The 23,443-nt window shown below is 37.1% G+C and overlaps 1 protein-coding gene across 1 annotated transcript; it reads left to right on the plus strand.

Annotated features, from left to right (window-relative positions):
* The first annotated feature begins 18,238 nt into the window (after positions 1-18,238).
* Positions 18,239-23,201, plus strand: IFNG (interferon gamma). Its single transcript, XM_032288046.1, has 4 exons — positions 18,239-18,480; positions 19,719-19,787; positions 19,883-20,065; positions 22,482-23,201. Exons 1-4 carry the CDS (start codon positions 18,367-18,369, stop codon positions 22,614-22,616), a joined length of 501 nt encoding a protein of 166 aa, XP_032143937.1. The 5' UTR covers positions 18,239-18,366; the 3' UTR covers positions 22,617-23,201.
* The last annotated feature ends 242 nt before the right edge of the window (positions 23,202-23,443 follow it).

A 23,443-nucleotide genomic window follows, 5' to 3' on the forward strand; every position in this document is an offset into this window, starting at 1 on the left:
TTTTAGGTTTCTAGAAAATTTGAGCAGAGTGGAATGTTCTCATATCCTCCCTCCCTATTTTCTCCTGTTATTAGCATCTTGCATTAGTGTAACATTTGTTACACTTGATGAGACAATTTTGATACGTTTTTATTAACTGAAGCTCATCATTTACATCAGGAGTCATTCTTTGCACTATACATTCTATGGGTTTGATAAATGTATCCACTATTACAGTATCATACAGAATAGAATTTATGTCTTAAAAATTCCCTGTGGTCCATCCATTCATCCTTCTCACCCTTCCCATGGGCTCCATGGCAACTACTGATATTAATTAATTAGTTACACAGACAGTATCTCATTCTGTTGCTAAGACTGGAGTTCAGTGGTGGGATCATGGCTCACTGCAGCCTCCACCTCCTGGGCTCACACGATCCTGAGTAGCCTTCCAGATTGGTTTGTTTCACTTAGTGATATGCATTTAATTTTCTTCCACGTCTTTTTGTGGCTTGATAGCTCATTTTTTTTTTATCACAACATAACATTCCATTGTCTGGATGTACCACAATTTACTTATTCCCTCACCTATTTAAAATATGTTAGGGCTGGTAACAAGAAAAAGATAATCAGTGTTCTATGAACAAATAGAATTGGAGTGTAAAATGAAGTTGGAAGGATGAATAAGATGGACAAATATATAAACAATTATGTCTTATTTGATAAATGCTCTAGTAAGGTATATTTACCTGCAGGAATGCTTTTCAACTCTTTGAATTTTGGCATGCTAGTTGGTAAAAATGAAAAAACTCTAATTTTGAGCTTCTTTTCCAGTATGACTAATAATAATTGTAAGCTCAGTTTTTGTTTGCTTGATTCTGAGAATGCTATACATTTTTATATACTGGGTTATATTAAATTTTAACAGGTGCATTTACATGATAATAAAGCTTTCCCCAAAGCAATATTTTCATTTTGTTTTTATTTTAGGACAAATTTACATTCCTATCTTTAAAAATAGAAATTTCAAAGCTCCAATGACGTTTCATTTATACAAGAATGATGAAATATGATCCTGACAGAGTGTGTCTAAATTTTAAGTAATTTGTACATTACAACTATGTGATGGGCCCTGTTATTTGTCCACCCAGCACCTTTACTTCCTCCATAGAAGCTGGCTTATATGGTACCCATCATTTGTGAAGGGGGCGTGTCACCATATTTTTTTCTGACTCTACAAGATTGCTTCAGGGTGGGACTCTGAGCTGTCAGAGACCCTCAGTTGGACTTTCCTGGATCAGAGAAGAAGCCTCCTAATTGGCCCCTCAGTTTCTACTCTTGCCCCATGAGTGCCAAATTTCCATTTGCCTGCCACAGTGATCCCATTAAAACGTATCTCAGATCATGTCACTCTCTTGTTCAAAACCCAATAGAGATTACCCATTTCCTCTAGAACAAAATCCAGAGTGTTTCCCAGGGGCATAATCTGGCCCCTGATTATCTTTCTGACCTTACTTCCTGCTCCTCAGGTCCAGACATATGACCCCTGCTATGACTCAGCCCTGAGGGGGCTCTGGTCTCAGTTTTTTCTATTTGGTTTTTCTCTGCCTGGGACATGGTTCCTAGTCATGTTCATGACTCCGTCTCTCCCTTCAATCAGGTCTCTGCTCAAATGCTCTTTCCTCAGAAAAGCCTTCCCCAATCCCCTTATCTAAAATAGCACTATTCCATTCTCCTGCTTTCCTTTTTCAAATCATAATCACAATCTGACATTCTATTACACAGTTATGTGTTTGTTTATGTTAATCTTCTCCACTGGAATGTAAGGTCCATGATGACAGGAGTTTTGTCCCTTTTTTGTTAATTCTTGCTGTTTCCTCAGTGCCTAGAAGAATATCTTGCCTATCAACAAGTATTTTTTAATAGGCTTTATTTTTTTGAGCAATTTTAGGTTCACAGCAAAATTAAAAGAAGGGTACAGAGATTTTCCATATGCCCCCTGTCCCCTACACATACACAGCCTTCCCCCACAATCAGCATCTCCCAACAGAGAGGTCCATTTGTTACAACTGATGAACCTACAATAGCATCATCAACACCCCAAGTCCATGGTTTTCACTCTCGGTGTTGAAGCTTCTATGGATTTGGACAAATGCAGACCATGTATCTCTCATTCCGAGTCCCACACAGAATGCCTGCATTGTCCTACAAAAGTTCTGTGTGCCACCTTTTCATTCCTTCTGCCAACCTCTGGCAACTACCGATCTTTCTTTTTCAGAATGTCGTATGGTTGAATCGTGTAGAAAGAAGCCAATCTTCAGACTGGCTTCTTTTACTTAGTGATATGTATTTAAGGCTCTTTCATGTCTTTTTAAGGCTTGACAGTTTCCTTTTAGTGCTGAATAATATGCCACTGTATGGATACACCACAGTTATGAATACATTCATCTGCTGAGGGACATCATGATTACTTTCAAGATTCGGTAACTATGAATAAAACTACTATAAACACTTGTGTGCAGATTTTTGTGTGGACATAAGTATTCAACTCCTTTGGTCAAATGCAAAGGACTGTTGTGATTGGTGGCTGGAATAGTGAGAGTAAGGTTAGTTTTATAAGAAACCACAAAACTGTCTTCCAAAGTGGCTGTACCTTCAATCAGTGTTCCCGTTGCTCCACATCTCAGCCAGCATTTGGTGTTGTCAGTGTTCCGGAGTTTTGCCATTCTAATGGGCGTGTAGGGGTATCTTGTTGTTTTAATTTGCATTTCCCTGCTGATATAAATATGTAGCGCAGCAAGTATTTGGTGAATTAGTGCAGTGTTTCAAATAAATGTCTTAATGGCCAACTTACCTTCCAGCTGATGAATACTGCTCTGTGGTAGGCAGAATGGACGTTGTCTCACCAAGAGAAGCAGAAGTGACAGTTAGGGAGACAAATCCTGTCAATACTTAAGTTGTTTCCAGTTGTCTCTGAGATCCTTTATTTGATTAAAATAGTGTGACTGGAATTTTCATCACTTGTTGCCACAAAAGTCCTGGAAAATGCAACTTGTCAGTATACTGACACTAACACTGAGAAATAAAGAATGTAATAAAAATTGAAAAAAATATGAGAGAATAGTTAATCACTTCCCATAGCAGATACTACCTGCCTTGCCAATATCCTCTCAGCAGCCTCCCTCTCTCTTCCTACCCTCTGCCTGTGACTAACAGCTCACTATTCTTGGCCTAAGGGCTTCTTTCTGTGTGCACATGAGGAAGACTGGAAATGCCAGGGGTTTAATGTCCTGGGAGCAGCCCTCATGCAATGCTAAAGATAGTTGCAGGATAGATACCCCAACTTCTTCATCCTTTGGGCAGGATAACTTTGGGGTATGGGCTACACCATCACCCAGAGGCCTATAGTTGGTTGAGTCTCAGTTGACTACAGTAGCTCCCCTTGGGAGACGCCTTGAACTCACTTCCTTCCCTTCCCTGAATCCCTTTGCCTCTTTCCTACTGGTACATTCCTGGAATCACCACAAAAAAAAAAAAAAAAATCCTTGTCTCAAACTCTCTTTCTGAGGTAACCAAATCTTAGTTTCTTTATGTAAAATATTTCGATTTAACCTGAACAAATACTTCAAAAATGAAGAAATATACCAATACCACTTCTTGTAAATCAGGTTACAAGGGAAAAAAACCATGAAACTGAAATAAAAATGAGCACACATTGTGCTTGCTATATGCCAAGTATTATTCCAAGACCTGCATATATAACTCATTTGAATCCCACAAAAACCTGTGAAGTAGAGGCCATTGTTAACAACTAAATCCAGAGAATTTAGGAGCTTGCCCAGGTTCACACAGTTTACACAGCTGGTAAAAGATGGAGCCAAGACTCAAACTCAGTCTGGCTCCTTTGTGCTGTTTATAACCATAATACTATCATAGAGATGTTTTTAAAAGGTGATTTATTAGTAATAACATGATATCATGCAAGTATTATGCACAGTTACATTGCTTATATGGATAGTGCAGAAAATGAATAACATTTGATGTCATTATAATCTCAAGAAAGAGGGGATCCTCATATAAACAAGAACAGTTATGACCTAAACACATTAAAAAAAAAATCCCTTTAAATGGATGTCAGTTCATGAAAGTGATTTGTTGTTAATGTCCAGCAGTGAATGAGCATGAACAGAAGCTTTTGCGATTGGCAGGAACACAGCTTTTAGGAAAACAGAAGGCAGACATAGTTTAAAGCTAACATAGAGATCTCTTTGGGCTTGCAACTCTGGCTAAGTGACCCTGCTGGCTCCAACCCCTAGGCCTGATGGTCAAGAATTATTGGATACTTCATGCAAAGCACTGAGCCAGGCACTTTGAGATAGATGAAGACTACAAGGCAGTGTATGCTCTCTAGGACCTTAAAACCTAGTTAGGAAGACAAGCATATAAGGATCACTTGGATTTTTTTTTTCTTCTATGAGAAAAACATCTGGTAAGGCTATTCAGAGCACTCAGCTTCATATGGATTTATAGATGTTGGCGCAATTTTTACTCCTGGGCTTCAGCTATTGAAGCTGTGGCAGCAGGTGTGATTACCTCGGAAGAGGGAAGGTGCAAAACAAACTCTTGAGGCCCTGGGAGCTCTGCAGGTGGTTTCCTTGCAGTTCTTCAAATAAAAGGAAGTCTAAGAACTTCCTGACTTCGTGACAGAGAACACTACCATGCAAGGCTATCACTTGAAGCCTTTGCTCTTTGCAGAGGCAGAAGCATCCTGAGGCACATTGAGATGCTGGGCTGAAAAGAGGAAGTATGACATCAGGTCAGGGAGAAGAGAGACTTCCTTCTTTCTCAGGGTGACCCACAGGAAGGGCATGGGAAGTTAGGTCAGAACTGACTTGACACCTCTGTCCTGGGAAATCCTATCAGGTGACTCAAAAGAAAATATAACCCACCAAGTTGTTACTCTTTGCCGTGAGATGGAACGCACCTTGGGGGAAACCCCCGACCACAGGCCAGTAGAACAGAACGTTGCTAGTCTTGCTGAAAAAGCCAACCAGAAAAATATTTCTTCAAATTACCTGAGGTGACAAGAAATATTTCCCAGTCTTGGGTTCTTTCACTTTCCTAATGGAAGTCTAGATTGCACACTTTGTGATATATCATTTAGATTTTCCCTCTTGTGATTGGCTTTATTTTTTCTTTTTAGGAAAGAAAGACAGACTGCAGGGCATACATTTTTGTGGTTAACAGGATTCCTAATACAACCATAAATTTGACCAACATATCAGTCATGATCTATGATTCTAACTAGCAAATGATGTTTCTAATTTTCTAATAGGACAAGTTATATATCATTAAGTTTGGGGATGCCAAGTCTTTTTTATTCCATCAATTTTTATTTTAAGTTCTGGGGCATATGCGCAGGATGTACAGGTTTGTTACATAGGTAAACGTGTGCCATGGTGATTTCCTGCACAGATCAACCCATCACCTAGATATTAAGCCCAACATCCATTAGCCATTCTTCCTGATGCTCTCCCTAATCCCACTTCCCCAATGGGCCTCAGTGTGTGTTGTTCCCCCCATGTGTCCATGTGTTCTCATCATTCAGCTTCCACTTGTGAGTGAGAACATGTGGTGTTTGATTTTCTGTTCCTGTGTTAGTTTGCTGAGTATAACAGCTTCCAGCTCCATCCATGTTCCTGCAAAGGACATGATCTCATTCCTTTTTATGGCAGCATAGTATTCCATGGTGTATGTTTGTACCACATTTTCTTATTCTGTCTATCATTGATGGGCATGTGGGTTGATTCCATGTCTTTGCTTTGAATAGTGCTACAGTGAACATACGTGTGCATGCATCTTTATAACAGAATGATTTATATTCTTTTGGGTATATACCCAAAAATGGGATTGCTGGTTCGAATGGTATTTCTGCTTCTAGATCTTTGAGGAATCACCACATTGTCTTCCACAATGGTTGAACTAATTTACAGTCCCACTAACCATCTAAAAGCATTCCTTTTTCTCTGCAACCTTGCCAGCATTTGTTGTTTATTTACTTTTTAATAATCACCATTCTGAGTGGTGTGAGATGGTATCACATTGTTGTTTTGATTTGCATTTTTCTAATGATCAGTGGTGTTGAGCTTTTTTTCATGTTTGTTGGCTGCATGGATTTCTTCTTTTCAGAAGTATCTGTTCAGATCCTTTGCCAATTTTTTAACGGGGTTGGGTTTTTTTTTTTTTTAATTTGTTCAAGTTCCTTGTAGACGCTGGATATTAGACCTTTGTCAGATGCCTAGATTGCAAAGATTTTCTCCCATTCTCTAGGATGTCTGTTCAATCTGGTGATAGTTTCTTTTGCTGTTCAGAAGCTCTTTATTTTAATTAGATTCAATTTGACAATTTTTGCTTATGTTGCAATTGCTTTTGGTGTTTTTGTCATAAAATCTTTGCCCATGCCTATATCCTGAATGACATTGCCTAGATTTTCTTCTAGGGTTTTTATAGTTTTGGATTTTACATTTAAGTCTTCAATCCACCTTGAGTTAATTTTTGTATAAGGTGTAAGGAAGGGGTCCAGTTTCAGTTTTCTACATATGGCTAGCCGTTTCTCTTAGCACCATTTATTAAATAGGGAATATGTTTCCCCTTGCTTGTTCTTGTGAGATTAGATGGTTGGGGATGCCAAATCTTAATTAAAAAAATTGACACGTTTAGAGTTGCCTGAAGTTAAAAAAAAATCTGTGCTACAAACTAAAAGAAGTTTTCTTCTTTGAAGAAGAAAAAAAAGATAAGAACTTTAGCTTTCTTACTTAGCTTTATAATTCCCATTGCCTTATTGTCTTTCTAGGTTAAAAGATTGGGGAAAACCATTAAATGCCAGTTACCACAAATTCTTTGTGGAATTAGGGAAATAATAGCTAAAATAATCAAGCAAGAAATAAATGTAAAAAAAAAAAAACAAGAAAAAAGAAAACATTAGAATTAAAACGAATGAAACCAAAACAAAAAATCCAAATTAAAGTTTGATAAATAGCAAATAAACACCTAGTTCCAAATCTAGAAAGTCTTAAGTAGGCAATCCTAACAAAGAAGTATTACGAACATAAAAGGAATAGGTTTTAAGGCAATATAAGTCTGAGTAGGAAGTGACAGTGTTTGCTTTAAAGCCCTTAAAATAAATTTAAGAATTTACTTTATATGTAATATATGTATATATTTTAGAAACAGAGTCTCTGTTGCTCAGGCTGGAGTGCAATGATGTGATCATAGCTCAGTGCAACCTTAAATTCTTGGGCTCAAGTGATCCCCCCACCTCAGTCTCTTGAGTAGTTGAGACTACAGGCACATAGGCACATCACAACATGCCCAGCTAATTAAAATTTTCTTTTTGTAGAGACATGGTCTCAGTATGTTACCTAGGTTGATCTTGAGCTTCTGGCCTCAAGAGATTGTCCTGCCTTGACCTTCCACAGTTCCTGGATTACAGGCACAAGCCACTGTGCCCAGCCAAAAATTTATTTTAAAATATGAAATAAACATTTTTTTTTTTCTTTTAAAAACAAGGTCTCTCTCCATCATCCAGGCTGGAGTGCAGTGGCCTAATCATAGCACATTGCAGCCTTTAACTCCTGGCCTCAAGTGATCCTCCTGCCTCAACCTCCCAAATAGCTGAGATTACAGGCCATATTTCTTATTTACATAAAAGCTATAGTCAAGATATGTGGTTTCAGTAGCTATATTAGTCAAAGTAATGCAAATGCCCTTAAAATGTAAAATATCTTAGACCTAATAGAAGTTTATTTTTTGCTCATGTAAAGTCAAAAATAGATGTAACAGGACAGGAGATATCTCTCCTCTAAGCAGGACCAGGATCCTTTTATCCCGTGGCTCCACCATCTTCACCACCTTTACCATCTTCAATACTTGGACTGTGAGGTCACTGTGCACGTTTGTATCAAGTTGGTCAACAGAGAAGAAACATGGAAGATGGCCCATGGAGGATGGCACATATCACTTCCACTCACATTCCATGGGCTAGAACTCAGATAAATCTGATGAACAACAAGCCAGTCTCTGTCCCCAAAGTCTTCCCAGAGAGAATGTACATGAGTTGATTTAGTAGCTGCACAGTCTCTGTAGTGATGCCTCTCTCTCTTGCTGTTTATTAAAGTGTTAACAGGATCCAGGATTGACTTAGAAATGAAATATTAAAAAGAAAGTTACTTTGTAAATTCCACTGAGGGTTTTGTTATTTCAAAAATCCCTGTTGAAGTCATTTCATTTTTTCTCTGTCTTGACAACAAAACATCTGCCCTGATATTAATGACACTAGTCATTATTATTATTATTATTTTTTGTAATCTGAGATTACAGGCATGTGCCACCATGCCCAGCTAATTATGTATTTTTAGTAGAGATGGGGTTTCTCCGTGTTGGTCAGGCTGATCTCAAACGCCTGACCTCAGGTGATCTACTCACCTCAGCCTCCCAAAATGCTGGGATTACAGGCAGGAGCCACTGTGCCCAGCCTTTGTTGTCTTAAAACATTAACATGCTTGGAAAAATCTAGTATAAACCAAAATGAATTCCACATTTTATTAGCATCATTTTCTTATTTGCTAATTGAGCATGAGGTAATCATAAAAAAGTTATAGCAGAACAGTTTATAAGGGAAAAAATAAAGGAATACTATGCAGTACAGGATTAAGTTTGTCCAAAGAGATATTTGGCCTTTGTCTCCAACACAGGGGATGTGACCTCTAAGCCCTTGGAGTGTCCTGCCTGATAAGAGTGTCTTTGGTTTCCTAGGGGCCTTATTTAAGCCTTGTGACATAGTCTATGCTAATAATGTGATCTATGGTGGGAGACTTGGGCCACAACGTATCAGACTGACCTCTGGAAGGGCTAGAGACTAAAGTCAGTCACACACAGGTGTCAATCTTGTCTATGTGACCAAGTTCAATAAAGTGTCTGGATAGCAAGACTCAGGTAAGCTCCCCCAGTCTACAGTATTTTGTGTATATTGTCACACATCACGGCTGGGAAAAGTTAGCACTGTCCACTTCTCTACTGGTAGAGAATGACTGGAAGCTCTAAGCATAGAGTGGTCCTGAGCCCTGCCCTTCCCCTTTCCTCTGCTGATTTTAATCTGTATTTGTTTGCTGTAATCAACCATGGTCAGGAGTATAATGGTTTTTCTAAGTTCTGTGAGTCCTTCTAGTGAATAATTTGAACCTGGGGCTGGTTCCAAACTTACAGTTGATGTCAGAAATGAAGGTGGCTTTGGGGACTCCCAGATGTTACAAATACCACAAGGCTTATAACAAAAAGCCAGTAGCTCTCTGATTCATGCAGTTCCATCTCTGATACATACTTCTCTGAGGCTATCACTTTCAATTCCTTTAGCTTCAGTTCTTAGCTCAACTTCTACTTAGCTTATAAAACTACATATCTCTCACATTGAATTTTTCCCATTTCAGGTAGTACAATTATGACTTATTTTACTCTTACACTTAGCTCCTTTATCCTCTATCTTCCCATTATAGCTATATTACACTTTCAGTGATAAAATTGACATGACAGTGATTAGGTAAATATTGATCCTGATACTTGTTGTATAATATTACATTTTTTATGCACAATATTTGCTTTTCCTGAAGTTAGTAATTGGCATTGTTTGGTTGGTTTTTCTTAGTTTTCCACATACCCGTCATTAATTTACCTTCCTTTACCCCAGTCACTGTCAGGGGCGAAATTTCTTCATAATGTTCATATTAATTACATTTTTTTTTCTTGGAGACATTTCTCCTGGGCTTCCCGGTCCTTTAGTTTCAACCAGAGCTGGTTGCTCTGCAGGGCTGCTGCACAATTATCCTCTTGATGCTTCCCTCACCACCTGCTAGAAAATCTTCTAGCTTTTTTCCTTTGTTAAAACCTCTGTTTTCTGGAACCCAGGTCTTCTTCCTTGATTTAATTTTTTAATTTAAGTTAAACACTTCCTTGACTTTCTCAAGATGCTTCATGAGAAAGGGCACATGGGACGTAAAGTCACGAAATCTCACATGAATAAAAATGATCTTATCCTAACTGTTAATTGATAGTATGGCATAGCATGAAATTCCAGTTTGGACACTATTTTACTCCAGAATTTAAAAGCATTGTTCCATCAACCTCTAGCTTCCAGAACAACTATTGAAAAGTCTGATGACATTCTGTTTCCTCATCCTTTGTATTTATTATTTATAATATATACAACCTACTTTTTCTCTCTTGAACTTTGAGGATCTTCTCCACATGCAAGATTCTCTGAAATTTAAAAATGCACTCTGAAGTCTTTTTTTTTTTTAAAACACATTGGGTTGGGCATTCATTGGGTTTTTCATTTTGGAAACTCAAATTCTTCAGCTATGGAAAAATTTTGAAAATAATCTTCTTGATAATTTTTTTCCTTCAATTACTTCTTTTCTCTTTCTGAAGTGCCTGTTATTTGAGTGTTGAATTTCTAAGTAGATTCTTTAGTTTTTCTAAATTTCTTTATATTTTTCCAGTTCTTGGTCATTTTGTTCTTTTGTAGAGATTTCTTCAACTTTATATTTCAACACTTCTATTGCTTTTTGAATTTTTGCCACCATTTTTTTTTTTGAGACTGAATCTCACTCTGTTATCCAGGCTAGAGTGCAGTGGTGAAATCTTGGCTCACTGCAACCTCTGCCTCCTGTGATCCAGCGATCCATCCACCTCAGCCTCCTGAATAGCTGAGACTACAGGTGTGTGCCACCAAGCTTGGCTAATTTTTGTATTTTTAGTAGGGATGAGGTTTCACTATGTTGGCCAGGTTGGTCTCGAACTCCTGACGTCAAGTGATCTGCCTACCTTGGCTTCCCAAAGTGCTGGGATTACAGCCGTGAACCACTGTGCCTGGTCTTGCCATTATATTTTTAAGTTCTAAGAGCTTTTTCTTCTCTAAATGTTATTGTTCCATGAATCTTCTATTACTTTTTTGATTCTTTTGTCTGTTATTTTTCTCTGCATTTACTCCATTTCTTTTATTTATTTTTTCCATTTGTTTTTTAAACTTTGTATTTTATCCTATTTTTTTTAAGTATTTTTCTGCTCATTAATGTTGATTATGTTTTATAACAAAGCCCTAATTGTTGGATTGGGTAAATTAAATGTATTGATTGGACTTCTTGACTTACGAACATTCTAGTAGGGTCATACTTGAAACTGGTAGGTTTCACTAGAAACCCCACATTAGTACATCTTTTCTTCTTGGCTTGGAAGTTTCCTAGAGACTAGGAATATAAGCCTGATGGTAAGCATTCCGAAAGCCTCGTGTTCTCACTGCTCAGTATAATGACTTTCAATTAAATCCAAACCGTATGAAGGTACTCACTTCCTTCTCAGCTAAGCTAGATATCTAGAACCTTACTGGAAGATAAACTTCCAGCCTTCAAACATATACGGGGGCAGTGGAGTGGCTATGTGGGATACGAGGGGTCTAACTACATCTTGTATACATTTTTCAACCAATTGTCCTATTTTCAATCCCACCCTAAACTTACTTCTTCAGAAGTGGTTACTAACACAATTCCTGAGTTTTCTGCTAATCTGCAGTGTGAGCTAGCTTTCCTCTACTTGGGTACTTGCCGCAGTGGAGTAGTCAAAAGTTGGAGTTGCTTAGCACTTGCTGATCTTCTTTCCATCTTCCATGACTTCATTGACATTTCTCATTTGCTTTTGTCTTTTTTTTAAATTGAGGCTTTATAGCCTTTTATGTCTTTATTTTTATCTTAGGAATTCTGCAAGAAGGTAGATGTAGCAAGTATTCTATCTGCCATGTTTCGTGTCCTCAAAACATGTGATCCTCATCATTACTGCAGCAAGGGAAGAGAGGGCTGGAAGGATTCCCAGGGGCTTTACTTGGTCTTGGCCCAGAATGGTGTCTCATGACTTTTTCTGGCCAATCTACTCTAAGCCAAAGTAATGTCTGTCATTACTTACAGTAGATTGGCCAGAAAAAGTGACAAGATGCCATTCATTGAAAAAGGCTGATAAGTATCTTATTCCTTGTGCTAGGAGGAGACCGGATCTGAATATTGGAAGCCACTGGTAATCATGACTATGCATTTAATGAGCTCTTACTATATAAGAGGCATTGTGCTGTTGCACATGTTGACATAGTTTATCCTCATGAAATCTTTGAGACAGCTATTATTTATATAACCTTTCTATAGACGAGTGAGGTGATAACCAGAGAAGTTAAATAATGTATTCAAAGTCGACAGACAGTAAGGAGCAAAGTCATGATTGAACACACACAGCCTGACTCCAGAGCCTTTGAACTTAACCACTGAATCACTTTGGCTCATATTTGGTTAATCCACAGAAGTTTATTGGAGAAACATTTTGTTCCAGGCATTGTGTTACGTAGGTAGAAAAAAATAATGAAATGCTTTGTCTCAAAATGCTAACTGTATTTACCTATGGAAAGTGAAATCATAGGTGATTTTTTCTTTTCTTATGCTGTTCTGTATTGTCTGATTTTTTTTATTTAAAAGATCCCACATAATTTTATAACCATTAGAAATATTTCCATTTGAAATCCCAATGGATGGGAATTTAATTCTGATAATTCTTAAATTGGTTCAGGGATTGGTGACATGGTAATAATGACATGTTAAGCGCTGGTGAGAAAAGAAACTTATTTATTGGATCTTCATGGACTCAAAATTCCTCTTCCAGGTAGCGTAGGAGAGAATGTGAACCCGCCAGTCTGCTGAATAGAACTTTTATCATGAGAGATACAGGAGTAAGTTTCCTTTGGAAAAATGTACAAGTTTTCAAAGCCTCATGCCATTGCCACTTTAGGGGCCACCCTGAGGACAACTTATTTCTTGATATCACTGGGGAAAAAAGCATATGACCTGACGGTTTAAGTACAAGCTGTGAAGTATTATTATTCCTTATCTGTTCTTACAAATTCTATATATGCTTAAAAATTTAATTCAAATTCAAAGTTCAAATTCAACTTAAATTCAAAACCCAAGTGATTGGTAAAATTTTCCATGTTTTCCACCATTCAGACAATGATTTATCTGAATTTCTTTTTCCTTCTTCTTCTTCTTCGTTTTTTTTAAAGATGAAATCTTGCTCCAAACCCAGGCTGGAGTGCAATGGTGCGATCTCTGCTCACTGCAACCTCTGCCTCCCGAGTTCAAGTGATTCTCCTGCCTCAGCCCCGAGTAGCTGGGATTACAGGCACCAGCCACTATGCCTGGCTAATTTTTGTATTTTTAGTAGAGATGGGATTTCACCATGTTGGCCAGGCTGGTCTGAACTCCTGACCTCTGGTGATCTGCCTGTCTCAGCCTCCCAAAGTGCTGGGATTACAGGCGTGAGCCTCCACGACTGCCTGATTTCTCTGATTTTCTAAGTCTGTACTTAGAAAATCAGAGTCTGTACTTCATATAAGCTTAGCCCTTAGTAATGTCTTATATTTCTCATAAATCACAATCATAGAAACATAAGATATTAAGAATAGAGGGAAACAGAGTTCAGTTAGGTCTAAGTCTTCATTTTAAAGATGATGTGATTAGATATAAGGCATGGGTAAAGGCTTTGCTCAAAATCTCACATCAGTTGCAGGCACAGGACCTGAGTTTAGGACTATTTTCTCTTAGACCAAAGTTCTTTTCCTACATGGATTGTAACATTTTACCCCAATATTAATTTTCTTGGAGGAAGAGATTATGCCTTTTACTTCCTTGTAAATTGAATGAATCCATTTGGAGGATCTAACTAGAGGCATAACAACAAGTAAACCTTTTTCCTAATAGGGAAAATAGGCAATGCAATATAAATAAGGCAGCATTTACCTGGATTTCAGTGTTGAGGAGGATTCAGCAGTTATACCTGGATTTAATAGAAAGGAATGCCATGACTGATTAGTGACATCTGCCTTGGGTATAGAAGGAGGAAATACAATACATATGTCGGTATGTGTATTTTCCTCTGACCAATAATAAGTCCTCTTAGCCATATGAACCACCTGGAGAGGATAGACATGGAGAAGAGGTGGGGAACATGGATACCTATTCTACCTATTCGGCAACAAGAATAGGAGAATCAATCCTAGCTTCCAGTGTGGTGGCATATGCTCCTACCAGATTGTCTCACTGCTAACGTCTTTGCAACCCCTAAAGCTATGGGCATCTAGTAGGCATTCAATTCAATAAGGACATGTTAACTAATTGAAATTGGGATACAAACCAATGTTTTCACAATAGAACTTTCCATCTTTCTTTGGTAATCCCATATCAATCAAAGTACTTGGCACTTCGTGCATTAAAATTCCTTGTAGAACAAAAATACAACCTTCAAAGCAGGACCATGAATCTCTAGATTATCAATACACAATCCCATGTGACATAAAATTGAAAATATTGTAACCTGATGATTGTACTGTGTAAGTAGAATACCTTCTATATTCTTTGAACCACTCCTTAAAATTGCCCAGAAGGCACAAAAGAAAAAGGGGGATTCAGAAAATCTTCCTTTAACTTGTGGGATTTTATGAGTCAAATTGCGGGGAAAATCTGACTCCGTGTGGACTTCCATTCTATATGTCATGCTTCTTCCGTAGGTTCAGTTTGTGTGATGTCAGGAGTTCCGGGAGCCAAAATAGCGTGGGGGCATGGATCCAATATTGACTCATATTGAATGGAAGAAATCTACACCTAAGTCTGGATGAGATAATTTGGTTGTGAGTGCTAGGATGTGACTGCTGATGACAGAGGAAAAGGTCAACCAAGATGTTAAGTTTTGTCTTCCTGACTACCTACTCGGTTAAGACGGAGGATAGCAATTGAAATCTTGCTGATGTGTCATATATAACCATAGCCAGTTTTCAGAAAAAAAGTTTAGTTGAAAAGAAAAAAGAAAGTTTTCAGCCCCTCCGTTTTAGTAATATGGTCACACCTTGGCTTCTGGTGGCTTTGCAAAACTTTTAAAGTATATCTTGGTGGTGAATTATTCTGCAGTCTCAGACCTGGCTGAACCAACAAAGTGTGAAACCTCTAGTTTGCATGTGCAACAAAAGGTGTTTTACAGGCAGAAAAATGAGAGAAATTTCTTTGTTTGCAAAGTTGACAAGACAGAAAAAGATCACAAATGGATATACTATTGTAATGATAATGTTCTGAACCAAAGAGTCATATGTTGAAAGATGAAAATCTAATAGCAGATATTTCATGTCCAGCCTGGAATGCAGGACCAGCTATATAGTTTGTGGAAACAAGTGCAAAATGAAAATGCGGGCCCTTTGTTAGAAAAGTGATTAGAAACTCCAAGAAAGTGACAGCAGAGCATTAAAGCAAGTGGGCTGTTCTAAGTTCAGGCTCCTGACAGACTGCACAGGTTGCCAAGCCCAGAAAGTTGGTTTCGCTGGGATGTTTAGGCAAGAGTTTCAAAAATGTATTTCAAAAACAATTTCAAAAAATATTTGCAGTCTTACTGTGTTTTAAGGAATTAAAGTGTGATTACTATCTCAAAAATTCTACAGAAAAAAAAAAACCAGAAACAAAAGCCTGATAGGGTGTAATTATTTGAATTCACATATTTAACATAGGGGCACATACAATAATCTCAATGGATATTGATAGACTGGGGGATGGATTGACCAAGGGTTCCATTTTCTTTGGGAACTTCTTGGATTTAGACTCAGTTCTGCATTATCCAGTTGAATGAATTTAAGCACACCACTTGTTTTTCTGGATTTTGATTTACAAATCTTAAAAGTAAGGGAGCTGACTGTAGATAATCTATAATTCCATAATTCAGTATTTGGCCATGTCATCAAGAGTTATTAGAGCTTGGATTTTAGCCTTGTAATTACTATTTGTAAACATATGGCCACACTGTAAACATATTCTTAATATAATCTGTTATTTTGAATTGGCATTCTCAATTTACAAATGGCTAGACAACATATCCTTCCCTATTACGGATCTCAACATTTTTAACTCCTCAACCTTAGTACTACATTCTAGTGGATCAATGAACTTTACTCCTTTCCAGAAAGTTGTGAACATTCCTTCCAGTGACTCAGACGTGACCATTAGAAGGTATTGAGAGCCTGCAGTGTGTCTCAGGCTTCAACCCACATCCCTTTCCCACCTGCAAGCACATTCTCTGGACATAATTTTTCTTGAGCAGAGCAAAAGTAGAGCTTTGTGTGCCACAATGTAATTTTTACATTCTTCACTTGCTTAACATGAGGTTTGGTTTCACATAAATGTTTTGATCTTATTTATTCTTTGGAAAGATTGTCCTTCAGAGAGCTTTCTGGCTTGTTTTCCCACATAAAATAATACATGAAATTGTCCCAGTCAGGAAGTGTTGGCTAAAGAGATATGACATCATTCTTCTAACATTAATTATAAATATTACTTAATTAAAAGAGAATTTCTTACAGATTAGGCCTGATAACATTGGGACTAGAACTTGAGGGCAAATTACTCAAAAGGCAAGCATTTGAATTTACATTTATTTAGCGCTGTTTATGAGAAAATCTCCATGCTAAATTATTTTAGGGAAGAGAAAGACATCATAAAAACAATGAAACAATTTTTGATTTTCAGAAACTCAGTCTAACGTGGGAGAAAACACACAAATAACTATCTTAAATACAAGATTGAGGAATCAGAACTCTTAGAAAAGTACAAACCAGGACTCGTATAGAAGACATAAGATTAATTTTAAGGAGGATAATTTTGGGAGAACTCAGGGAGATGGGAATTTTTAAGCTGGGCTTGGATGGATCGTTACTACTCTCAGGGACCCAAATGAGAGGAAAAAGAATGCAAGCCCAAAGAAACAGCATGGGCAAAGATCCAGGGTTTTTTTTTTTTTTTTTTTTTTTTTAAAAAAATGACTAGTCATCCAGTGTTCCAGAATAATAATAAACTTTTATTGAGTGATTACTATATGCCAGGAAAAATTCTTAGCACCTTATGAAGACTATCTGATTTAATTTTTAACTGAAGCATGGTTGAAGACACTATTATCAAACCATTCTTACAGATATGGAGACTGAATCGTAGTAGAATTAAGAAGTAACTCACAATCATATAGCTAGATAGTGAGGGAGCGAGGAATCAAGTCTGCACCCATAACTGCAATACTTTTATGTACACAGCGCAGGTAGAAATGGGAAGTGGGTTGGAACCAAAGAGTGGAGGACTTTTTGTGCCATCCCAAAGTGTTGTATTTCATAAATAAATTACAAAGGAGGAGGAATAATCCTATTTTTTTGTATTTCAAAGACAAAGAAATAAAAAGTTTAAAAGATTCTCTGTTATTACTGATTATTTGGAACAATAAATTGTTTAGAGCTATATTGTTCAATATAGTAGCAACTAGAAATATGTGGCCATTAGGCATTTGAAATACGACTAGTCCAAATTAAGATACACTGTAGGTATAAAATGTACATTGTATTTTGAGAATTTAATATGACAAAAAGAATGTCAAATACCTTATTAATAATGTAGCATATTGATGCATACTGAAGTAATATTTGGGATATATTGGTTTAAATAAATGTATTTTAAAATTATATTTACCTTTTAAAAAACCTTTTATTAATGAGGCTACTAGATCATTTAAATATACCTGTGTGGCTTGTATTATATTTCTATTGGGCAGTGCTGATCTAGAGCAATTTGAAATGTGTGGTAGATATTTTACTAACCAACTCTGATGAAGGTCTTTCTCACCAAATTGGTCTTTTAGCCCCATTCTTTCCTTGCTTTCTGGTCATTTGCAGGAAAAATTTTAAAAGGCTCCCCCTTTGTAAAGGTTTGAGAGGCCCTAGAATTTCCTTTTTCACTTGTTCCCAACCACAAGCAAATGATCAATGCGCTTTGTGAATGAGGAGTCAACATTTTACAAGGGCAAAGGGGGGGAGGTGTGAAAAAATTTCCAGTCCTTGAACGGTGTGAAGTAAAAGTGCCTTCAAAGAATCCCACTAGAGTGGCACAGGTGGGCATAATGGGTCTGTCTCATCGTCAAAGGACCCAAGGAGTCGAAAGGAAACTCTAACTACAACACCAAAATGCCACAAAACCTTAGTTATTAATACAAACTAGCATCCCTGCCTATCTGTCACCATCTCATCTTAAAAAACGTGTGAAAATACGTAATCCTGAGGAGACTTCAATTAGGTATAAATACCAGCAGCCAAAGGAGGTACAGTACATTTTTCTGATCATCTGAAGATCAGCTATTAGTAGAGAAAGATCAGCCAAGTCCTTTGGACCTGATCAACTTGATACAAGAACTACTGATTTTAACTTCTTTGGCTTAGCTCTCTCCGAAACAATGAAATATACAAGTTATATCTTGGCTTTTCAGCTCTGCATCGTTTTGGGTTCTCTTGGCTGTTACTGCCAGGACCCATACGTAAAAGAAGCAGAAAACCTGAAGAAATATTTTGTAAGTATGACTTTTTAATAGTACTTACTTGTGGTTGAAAATGACTGAACATTGACTTGTTGTAGCATCTCTGATAGGCTGTGTTCTCTCGTACACAGTCATTCTGAGAAGATTTGGTGTTATTTTGTTAGTTATTGATTGGATGAGTTTCTTGATTAAATAGTCTAGATATTGCTTTAACCTTCTGCTCAATTTGTATAGATACTTAAAACAGATTTATTAATCTTCCAAAAGACAGGCATAATATGGGTATGAAACGCAATCATGTTAATAATTTTGTGGTGAGAACTCATTCAGTTGTGATAAGTCAAGGAGTACACATATCGAAAAAATGATTGGCTATTTGTTTCTGACTTCTCAGACTCTAAGGTCAAGATTAGCATTAAAAAGGGTAATAGGTAACGTTTAAAATTAAAGTAAAAGAGGGTGAGGTCCTTAAAGCTTTGGCTTAAAAAAAGATCACTGATAGGTGATTTTCTCTAAAAAGTGATTTCAACATTTTGCTGCTCTATCTATATTACTTGTGAGTTATTCCTGAATTTAGTTGCTCACTGGAATTTTGTAGAAATTATAATTCTGGCTAAGGAATGTTTAAAAATTTTAAGTGAGTTTTATGAGTTTCTTTTAAAATTTTATTTATGGTTAATGAAAACAGTTTTTACATTTTAAATATTTTATTATTTGTTTAAAACTTAGCTATTATAATTGTTGCTGTCATAATAATGGTCAGGTATTCACAATTGATTTTATTCTTATAACATAAAATCAAATCTTATATACACACATACACACAAGCACACATTTGGAACTATCTTTTAAAGCTGACACAATAATACACTAAAGGAAAGCACAGTAGATGTTATAGAAACCTGCACCATTGGGGGGCAGTATTTTATAGTGGGGTGGCTTTGCTGTTTTTGTTTTCGTATTTTTTAGCTTAGTTTGAAAATACTTTCTTTAGTTTACTATAGTTTTTGGGACCCTTGGAGTATCATCAGCCTTGTTGGGCTCATTTGTGACATTGCAATTTAATGGTTACATTGGGAAATACAAAAGCTAAAAGAGCATAACAGTCTTTGGCTATATCTCACATAAACCTTTTGTGAATACTTATTGTTAGAACTAAGCAGAAGATTTGAAAAGGAATATTGTCACAACTGAGTTCAATGAAACTTGAAATATATTTTTAGGTAATTTATGGGCTAATTATAAACCAGTTTTTTCTTTTTTTTTTTCAGAATGCAGGTGATTCAGATGTAGCGGATAATGGAACTCTTTTCTTAAACATTTTGAAGACTTGGAGAGAGGTAAGCTGAACATTCCCATTTGGCTAATTTTCCTGTTGCTTGTTTTCTGATGGATAAATTCACATAATCCTCTCTTTGTGTTCTTTCCTTCCAAGGAGGGTGACCGAAAAATAATGCAGAGCCAGATTATCTCCTTTTACTTCAAGCTTTTTAAAAACTTTAAAGACAACCAGAGCATCCAAAAGAGTATGGAGACCATCAAGGAAGACATGAATGTCAAGTTTTTCAATAGCAACAAAAGGAAACAGGATGACTTTGAAAGGCTGACTAATTATTCGGTGAGGCTTTTAAATTCTTTCTTTGGTTTCACGGTGGACGCTCTTGCAAGGCATGTATTCTCCAGAAAGTAGACAATAGCTACTTAACAGTTGCTAAAGCTATGAACTCAACCCATGGCTGAAACTCTTTCTTACTAATTCCATTCGTGTTTGGGTGACTTTGCAAAGTCAGTATGGGAATTACTGAAGTGTGTAATGTAGAAAAATGCTGGCATTGTAACTATTGCATAAAGACAGGTGAATTGAAATTCCAGTGAAGAGGAAGTAGGTGAAGAAGAAAGAGAAGGAGAGAGGAGTACTGAGCAATTCTCTCATTGTCCCTTGCTTATATGATGGAAATTCTCTTGCTTTGAATGGGAGGCTGTCTGTCTTAATGGAAAGAGCGGTGGGAGGAGCTGAGAAGTTGTATGTTCTCCCAACTCAGCCACCAAGAAACTGTGATGAATCACGTAGCTGGCTGGGGCTCAGTTTCTTCATCTTAAAAGGAAACTGTTAGGTTCACTACATGCGTTTAATGATCTTCTTTGCTACAAAACTCTACAATGCCAGGCATAGAAAATGAGAATGAGATAGAATAAAGCTATAGCCTTTGAGTAGGTACCAGGGCCATCCCATGCAAGTCTCTAGCCAACCTTTTGGATTGTACAGCCTAATTAGAAGCAAGAATGGTTGCTGTTTGTTCATTTTTTAGGGAAAAGTAGGTAGAATTTATACCTTATGAAAAGATTGTTCTATCAACTCTATCAAATTTCAGAATATCTTAGCTGGAGAAATCCTTAGACTTCTAACTCTTCCTTCATGAACTTGTCTTGTATCTTTAAATTATAGCTTCTGTAAACAGATAACTTTGAAGCATAAAGACAAATGACATTTTTCAAAATTTTATCTGGAGGACAAAGGCCTCTAGATTCCTTTGGGGTTGGCTTTGATATAAATGGGCTCAAATGAGGGGGACCGAGGTCTTCAAGCTAGAATTTGTGCTCTTAGGATTTGTGCTCAGCTTTCACTATCGCTTAGACTGCCTCTCACTCCTCTCATGTAAGCTCCCAGAAACCGAAAGGAGACGTGGCAACAGGCAGCCTTTGGCTATAAACTAGACACTCAGCCCTTGTCCCTAACCCAGTGGTGCCCCGGCTTACTTTTCAGTCCTGGTTAAGTCTCTTAGTTTCTTGGTGATGATTTGCACATTGGAAAGTAAAATTTGTCACTTGCAAACACACAGCTCGTAGAAAACTTTTTCTACTCTGCAGGAACTGGGCCTTAAAAAAGTAAAAAAAAATCTGTTGGTTCCTTCCTTCTGGAAGCTCCAGACCTCCTGCTTCCTGATGGGCAATTTGAGTGAGCTCTATTAACTATTGTCCTCTTTTGCTCACTTGCTAAGCTATTTTGGGCATGTTATGCCCTTTGATAATTAGTCTTGTAGCCTGTAATCCCCCAGCCACCCTCAGAAATGTAGTGAGGTAGCCATAGTGTTCCCAAGAACAGAAAAAATGTAATGGCAGAGCCAAGAGAAAAGTAAATGCTCCACATTAATGGCCCTATTGGTTAGAGTGAGGAAATTCAAGTAGTTTAATTTGCCAGCATAGAAGGCAGGGTACTGGAAAAGTTGTTGCAATTCCTAATTTTAAATTTTATATATCAGTAAGCCATATACATATGATTGGTGTTTATTTTAAAACCCATTATGGAAATTGAGAGACAGACCTAATTGGGGAGAAATTAAAAATGACAGTTTTCACTTGTTTTGGAATTGGTGTTTTCTAGGGTACCCAACCTAGATCGGTGGTTCTCAGACTTAGGTGGATATCAGAATCACCTGGGGATCTTAGTGAAAGCACAGTCCTTCCACTTCATGCTCCTGGGTCTCTGAGATTTTTCTTAGGTTTCTAGATTAATCTGCTAGGCACAACAGTGAGAATCATTGACCTATAGTTAGTCTTTTGATACATACAGGAGATACTAAAGTATGAAGTGATATAATTGGTAGATTGATAATAGAGAGGTCATGGAAACAGTCTCCTCCTCCTTTAGATAGGAAAATAGAAGTTCAGAGAGGTTAAGTGGCTGGCTGAAGGTCAGAATTATTGCATGCATGAGATTCAAACCCACCTTTTCATATTCACTCCACACCCGGGCTCTTTTCACTACATAATTTCAAGAATTCTAGAGAGGTAGATTTAAGGATATGTGATGTACTCTTAGACATTATAGCACAACTAGCAATGTAATTGTACTTTTTAGCCTTAACTGCTGAAGAAGTAAATATTGTATATTAAGGTAATACGGTTCTAGTCAGACCCCCTTCCATTTTTTTTTTAAAGAAATACTTCTATTTTCACTGATCATCATGCCATTAACAGAATATCATGACGGCTTATATGCCTGAAATTAATTTTTCTCTTTTCTTTCCCAATAGGTAACTGACTTCAATGTCCAGCGCAAAGCAATACATGAACTCATCCAAGTGATGGCTGAACTGTCACCAGCACCTAAAACAGGGAAGCGAAAAAGGAGTCAGATGCCGTTTCGAGGTCGAAGAGCGTCCCAATAATGGTTGTCCTGCCTGCAATATTTGAATTTTAAATCTAAATCTATTTATTAATATTTAACATTATTTATATGAGGAATATATTTTTAGACTCATCAATCAAAGTATTTATAATAGCAACTTTAGTGTAATGAAAATGAATATCTATTAATATATGTATTATTTATAATTCCTGTATCCTGTGACTGTTTCACTTAATCCTTTGTTTTCTGACTAATTAGGCAAGGCTATGTGATTACAGGGCTTTATCTCAGGGGCCAACTAGGCAGCCAACCTCAGCAAGATCCTGTGGGTTGTGTGTTTGTTTTACTTGATGATAAAATGAACACTTATAAGTGAAATGATACCATCCAGTTACTGCCTGTTTGAAAATATGCCTGCATTCTGAGCCACTGCTTTAATAGCATGTCAGACAGAACTTGAATATGTCAGGTGACCCTGATGAAAACATAGCATCTCAGGAGATTGCATGCCTGGTGCTTCCAAATATTGTTGACAACTGTGACTGTACCCAAATGGAAAGTAACTTATTTGTTAAGATTATCAATATCTAATATATATGAATAAAGTGTTAAGTTCATAACTATTTATGCTGTGTCAGATTTTTTCTAAGTGAGAACTGGAGGGAAAGAACTATTAGTAGGGAGAGGAGTCATCTTAGTTTTGGAAATTTTAGAGTTGCATTCGGTTCCATTAAATGTGGTGTTTCTTTCCACAAGCATTTTGTTGGCTTTCACTTTTCCAGTTGGCAGCTCTTTGAGTTATCTTTCTAAGATACAGATTTAATTATGTCACTATTTAATTCAGAGGTTCTGCTATGGAATGTAGTT

Source organism: Sapajus apella, unplaced genomic scaffold (assembly GCF_009761245.1).
Source record: "Sapajus apella isolate SASKATOON/1434 unplaced genomic scaffold, GSC_monkey_1.0 scaffold2, whole genome shotgun sequence".
In the NCBI taxonomy this organism is placed as follows: Eukaryota; Metazoa; Chordata; class Mammalia; order Primates; family Cebidae; genus Sapajus; species Sapajus apella.